At 43.1% G+C, this 6,689-nt stretch overlaps 1 protein-coding gene across 1 annotated transcript in view; it reads left to right on the top strand.

Annotated features, from left to right (window-relative positions):
• The first annotated feature begins 1,324 nt into the window (after positions 1 to 1,324).
• Positions 1,325 to 6,689, top strand: part of tbx18 (T-box transcription factor 18) — a 10,963-nt gene continuing 5,598 nt past the window's right edge. Inside the window, exons 1-6 of the mRNA XM_012832072.3 lie at positions 1,325 to 1,847; positions 3,094 to 3,259; positions 3,655 to 3,756; positions 4,086 to 4,257; positions 4,820 to 4,987; positions 6,000 to 6,064. Coding sequence (XP_012687526.2) covers positions 1,607 to 1,847; positions 3,094 to 3,259; positions 3,655 to 3,756; positions 4,086 to 4,257; positions 4,820 to 4,987; positions 6,000 to 6,064 — 914 coding nt within the window. The 5' untranslated portion in view covers positions 1,325 to 1,606. The remainder of the gene's footprint in view (positions 1,848 to 3,093; positions 3,260 to 3,654; positions 3,757 to 4,085; positions 4,258 to 4,819; positions 4,988 to 5,999; positions 6,065 to 6,689) is intronic.

Here is a 6,689-nt window from a genome sequence, read left to right as displayed (position 1 = left end):
TTTGGTCTAGTGCTGTTTATTGCCACAAACATTAGTTGCTGTTTTAAAAATACCGACAAAACATTAGACCGAATTCGCCGTTGTTGCGGGACAAAAGATTATTTTGAATGTTCATTGCCAAACAGCACTGATATAATTGGTTATGTGTAATATACTATGACATAGGCTATGGCCTACACAGATTATTTTACATAGATGACAGAGGAGCAATAAAACAGTTAGATAAGCTTCATGCACTCTCGGTAGATTATTATGTATTTGATGAGGACTATTTTAGCATTTAGTCGTTAAACCTGATTTGTGGAAACACGACGAAACACGGGCAAAGGGTCACCTTGGGGCCGTCGTGAGATCAGGTGTGTTTTGTTTTCAGTGATCACAAATTATATCATAAAACATGACATGTTAACATAGGCCAAGCACGTTAGAACCGTGAAAGACTCTGTGCAGTGACAAGCTAAATAAATTTGACTTTGACCTTTTCGTCAGCAATTAATGACGCATCCATTTCTTGGCAACAATGGCAAACAGCAACATTTAACATAAAACAAGTAGTTAAAAGGCGTCACATTTTGTCCGGATTGAATTGAGATCAGAGGTTATCGAAAGCTGATCCGTGCGCTGTGTATATATAGTCTTGTTCCATATGTCCGCACATGCATGACCGCCCGGCACCGGACACGCATTCTCCAAATGGCCTTGAGCTCATTTGCACGTTCCAAACTGCCGGTGGAAGCAACGTGGTGCCCCTCAAGCTGTGTGCGTGTTACACGGGGTCGTAAAATAATCTCATTGTGGATTTCAGAAGAGTGTATTTGAAGGCCCTTAAATTCCAATCATCCGCCGGTGATTAATCGATCCAGAGGCATCTGTAAAATATTAAACAGCCTACTCATAACTAAGATTACTGGCATCCTAAGCACAGATTCTGAGTCCTGAGTCACTTATAAAACGTTTAAGTGTTCTGAGAGTCATGTTGTCATGTCACATCATGTCCTACATATTCCATTCTTTTGCCTGGCGGTTCAGATCTGTTGTTGATACAGGCATATAACGGGTGATTATACTATATTATTGGCGGGCTGGTGGAGCCTCGCGGGGAGGTAATGCGGAAGTATGCAGAGCATGTGCAGCCGCGGTGTGAAAATGATCGCAATGTCGCGAGCATGACTGGAGCTCGGCGCTCGGGCGATGATTCATTCACCGAGCCCACTTCACCACATAAGGGCGGTACACACTCCGCAAGGGGTCGGAAACCACTGCTCCTATTGGCAGGACGCGCGGGTGATTGGCACGCGCCGCCCCTCCCCTCTCCGTCCCTGGTTATTGACACTTTAACGGATCCCGGCCACTGCTTTTGCCGTCTGCGCGCGCTGACAGATCAATGTGACCGTTTCAAAAATCCCTGTCGCTTCGTTTTCACCCATTTTTCACTCGTTCGCGCGAGGATGCCAGTGTTTGCTGGTTAACAGTTGCTAAATCTGAATCTACTTTCTGCGCGAGGATTACACTGAGCGCACTCCGGGCGGCACATGCACTTTAGGTGAACTTTTACTCTCTGCTGCTCGAGATACTTATCCACTTCTGCGTCTCTACGGCTCGTGGCATGGCGGAAAAACGGAGGTCCCCGTGCACCATGAGCCTCAAGGCTCACGCGTTCTCGGTGGAGGCGCTCATCGGCGCAGAGAAGAAGCGAAAGCTCGAGGACGACGACGAAGACAATAGTGAGACCTGTTTCGAGGAGGGGAACGAGGTCGCAAGCCTTAACGGGAGTCCGGGGCTCAGAACAGAGAGGTTGTGCGCCAGCACTCGGAGTTGCGAGATTGAGTGCGCAAGTGACGGATCCCGTAAGTACCACACAAGGAGTGTCATTTTTCCTTCCAGTCAATGTGATATTTGCAAACCTAGCCTATACACAAAATACTCTTTCTACAGAATACTCAAAGTATGGTGTCGCTTTACACCAATCCTCTGAATAATTTTAGAAAAGTATAATCCTCTGAATAATACATTAATTGCAATCATTATCGGTAAATACAACAATGGTAAATAACAATATCAAACAAAAACATTATTACTATTTAGACAATGCACATTAACTTTTAACCAACACACCTTTTAACCTTTTTTTCTCCAAAAAAATTGAATACAACTAGATAACAATTAGCAAAGCGCATAGCCCCTGCAGAAATATTTACTTAAACCTCTATTCCGTTTGTCTATATTAATAATATATTTATTTTTGCAATTACAGTAAAAATAATATGTTATGACGCACACTACAACAGCTTAATGTAGCCTTTCTGATATATAGTGGTTACAGCTCAAACAAAGTAGATAATGCATCAAATAGACAATGGCTCGCTTAGGCCTGTAAAATTGTATCGTATATTATGTGTTATGGGGTATTATAATAAAGTCGTGAAGTGAGTTTAACTGGCCTAGTGTGAGTTTGAGTGATCACGCCTTTACCAGTTGACTCGCAACCATAAACGCAGCAATTACCCACTCACTATTAGCAATACGCAGAAAGCCTAACATAGTCGGTCTCACGGGCTTGAGGGGAAAACATGGCCCAACTCAGGCATGCTGCGTACTCACGCAGAAAACTCGTCCATTAAAATGTGAGAATTGCTCTCGATGGCGCTGAGGCCTACTATTTTCGTGACAGTCTAATTCAGCTCTGTAGCAGGCTGTTTAGTGTTTTTATTGATAAGGCAACAGCTAATGTTGAAAGAAGAAAAATATACATTTCATGGCGCCATGCATTGATGTAGGCCTAACTGTATTTTGGAAATGTAGGCTACAAACACACGAAGCACAGTGGTTATCCCCATATCTAACTAAAATAAATCTTTTTACATATTGTAAGGAAGCAAAGACATCAACTGCTGATGTATATTCAGAAGCAATCAGATTCAACAACTCCTTCTTTTTAAGGCTATTTCAAAACAAGTAGCCTACAACTTGCTGAGTGAAGAAATCGACTGTACTCCCACAACAATGTGTATAATTAATTACGGTTCGCTAGGTTAAGTGCTAAAGGCATATTGTGTAAGCAAGAAAAATGATAATGAACCCATTTTCTGTTAGCTGACTGCGATGAAGTGTTGCTGGAGAGCCCACGGCCATCTTCCCAGAGTACTCCCCTGCTAGTGAGTGCTTCGGGAGAAGAGATGCGCGTGGACCTGCAGGGTTCGGACCTGTGGAAACGGTTCCACGAGATCGGAACGGAAATGATTATCACCAAAGCGGGCAGGTGAGGACAGAAAAAAATGCAGATGGGTTGGTGTCGGGTTTCTGTGGTAATGTTGGGTTGATTTGGGTATTATTATTTTAGCATTTGTAGAGCAAATAGCCTATGTGACGTAGAAATTAAAGGCTAAAATGTGTCAGAACATTACCGTCATTTATAAATAATATAATACAATGTATATCACACTAATTGGGTGTACGTAATAATATCAATAATAATATATGAAATATTCTAAGTAATTCATGCCCAGTATGTCGTGGTAACTGACTATGGCTATCACAATTAGCCTAGTCAAACAATTAGAAAAATCATATTAAGATTATTAGTGATAGCATATCAACCTTGATAATATTTTAAATGTAAGAAAAAACTGAAATGTTGATCTTTGACTGTGGCAGGCGGATGTTCCCCGCCATGCGCGTGAAGATAACGGGTTTGGACCCCCATCAGCAATATTACATCGCCATGGACATAATTGCTGTAGACAACAAACGATACAGGTGAGCTGCCCTCCTGTATAAATATGTCGATATAATATATCCTTTATCGTTTTTAACCTGCTATTATGCTGCTTTTAACGTTTAAATTGTGTGGATTTTTCAAGTCTGACCACGAAAAACAAATATCCCATAGGAAGAACAAATGGCGCAACCGGCAGTATTTTGAACTCTGTTTATTTTGCCATTTGGACGTTCAAAACTTTAACCTTTTGGATGCATCACCTCTCCAACCCGAAGGTCACGTCGCAAATGTCCAAAGCAGCCCTTTAGCGACTGGCATTTTAACTTTTGTTGCGCTGGGTTTTTTCCTCTGCTGTGATCATTTGAAGGTACGTGTACCACAGTTCCAAGTGGATGGTCGCAGGAAACGCGGATTCGCCCGTGCCGCCACGCGTGTACATACATCCGGACTCGCCCGCATCTGGCGAGACATGGATGCGGCAGGTCATCAGCTTTGACAAGCTCAAACTGACCAATAATGAGCTTGACGACCAGGGTCATGTAAGTTGACGTTTTTTTTTTTTAATAATTAGAAAAGACAATTTATCAAGGACATTATTTGTCAGTGCCCTATAAGTGAAACTCAGTGAAATATAGCCCTTCAAGTTATTTCATTTAAATGTAAAGGAGATTTACTTTGCTTGTCTAAAATGTTTACACACAAGGCAAGCCTATGATGAAAGTAAGCTAACACCAGAATAGTTCTGCAGTCATTGCAAGCTATTTACAGGGCTCTAGTTAAAAGCATCACCAGCTATCCCACAGGCTTTTATGTACTTCTTTTGCACATATGATAGCCATTGTCGCCCCGTCTCCATTTTGTTTTGCTGTATTATTTAAAAAGCCCAAGCATGTTGTAATATGGAGAGCCGTAAACAACACCAATTGAAGGCTTCCCCAGGGCTAAACAGTTAGAGTCGGGGCTTTGAAAGTGCACCATGTGTGTTTTTAATGGCGGGAGAAAAACACACGTTGGGTAATTCCGTCGTTTCCCGCTCTAAATGCACTGACACACACACACACACACACAAACACTCTGCTCACAGGAAGAATTGTTTTCCAGATCATTCTGCACTCCATGCACAAGTACCAGCCACGTGTCCATGTCATCCGCAAGGAGTGCGGCGAGGAGCTGTCGCCGGTGAAACCGGTGCCGACCAGTGACGGCGTTAAGGCCACCGCCTTCCCCGAGACCGTCTTCACCACCGTCACGGCCTACCAGAACCAGCAGGTACGCCCGCTGAGCCCAGCCGAGCTGCATGCGTTAACGAGCGCCTGCTAACGAGCGCCTGCTAACGAGACTCTGGTATGCTGGCCGCCATGCCACTTCAGAGCAGATGCCAATGATAAGTGGGAGCTGAGCCAAACCAGGCTCTATAGTGCTCGCATTTGTTAGCACCATACTCTTTGTTTCACGCTCTCATGCTTATACACTCTCAAACACACACACACACACACAAACACACCTATACACACATACGTGCACACACAAGCACAAACATACACAGTCACACAGCATTAATACACACAGAGCACACAGAAGTGTACACACACACACACACACACACACACACACACTGGCAGACATGTTTTCGATTCAGAGTAAGGCTGTGCACATGTTGAGAGAGGAGGCTCCAAGGGCTACTTGGATATATGACATCTCCATACTAACTCTCCACACCACCCAAGGTCAGGCACCAGAGAGAGAGCGAGAGAGAGAGAGACTCAGACTGGCCACCAGTCAAACGAGCCAGCATGGCACAGTATAGTGACATATCAAATCTGGAGAAAAGCTTTGAGGATGGGAGCGTCCCAGCCCAGACAGACAGGTCCTGGACGCAGAGCTAAAGCTCACAGAAAAAAATATGTCTCTCAATGCAGTGATTCTGTGATGCCATATTTTATTTTTGTGCAGTGTTCAGGTTTTTATTTGGCAGAAAATCTGTATTTAGTAAAATGACAGCATTGGTCACCACACATGCACACACTCACACACACACAGATACATACACACGACACACACAGACAAGGCACAGTCCTTGTGTCAAGTGCCCTGTTCCAGGAGTGATGTCACCCATGAGGCTGGCCTTATAAAAAACCCACTAGCTTGGCATTATGGGACAGGGGTCACCGGTGCTGGGTCATAGACGCTGGTGTTATAGGTTTTGGGTCACTGAGCAAAACATGTTTGATTCTCCACCCCCACACACACTCACTCCCCCCCTCCACCCCCTGCCTTACAGATCACCCGTTTGAAAATTGACAGAAATCCCTTCGCTAAAGGATTCCGAGACTCTGGGAGAAACCGGTAAGTTTTATTTGTGTGTTTATCTCTCTGTGTGTGTGTGTGTGTGTGTGTGTGTGTGTGCATCAATGTTTTTCTGTTTGTATCTGCAATTTTGCCTTAAATTGCAACAGTCTTGGTTTTACTTTCCCATAAAGAGGACACAAAGGATGACACTCATAACTAATTGCTTTTCTGTGACATTTCACATGACGTAGTGATCAGGATTTCATTTCTGAAATTTCATGAAAGACTTATTTGTCTGAATTTATGAATGATTCTATTGCACTAAATCAAATGTGCATTTTAGATGTTGTGTAAAGTTGTAATAATTGTACTAAGTAGTATTTTTTTTATTAGTCTAGCATAAAGTAATTTTCTAATTAGTGGATCACTGTATCATTGTTAGTTACAGAATATTTTATTTTGTTTGTTTTCCGTTCCGAGACGGAAATATTTCCCGTGGCCAAACGTTTTAAAAACAATAACAACCAGATTCCAATGAGCCAAGACTAAACTGTAAAAATAGAGCAGGAAAAAAAGCTGCTAAACAGAATGGCCGTAAAAATCATTGCCCTCTGCAAAAAAACAAACATGGGGCTCGGAATGATTCCGACGGCGGCACAATAAAAATCAGTCCAATCTGGCA

Source organism: Clupea harengus, chromosome 15 (assembly GCF_900700415.2).
Source record: "Clupea harengus chromosome 15, Ch_v2.0.2, whole genome shotgun sequence".
Classification (NCBI taxonomy): domain Eukaryota; kingdom Metazoa; phylum Chordata; class Actinopteri; order Clupeiformes; family Clupeidae; genus Clupea; species Clupea harengus.
Note: the sequence above shows the minus strand (reverse complement) of the source record. Positions and strands in the feature narration are given on the sequence as shown.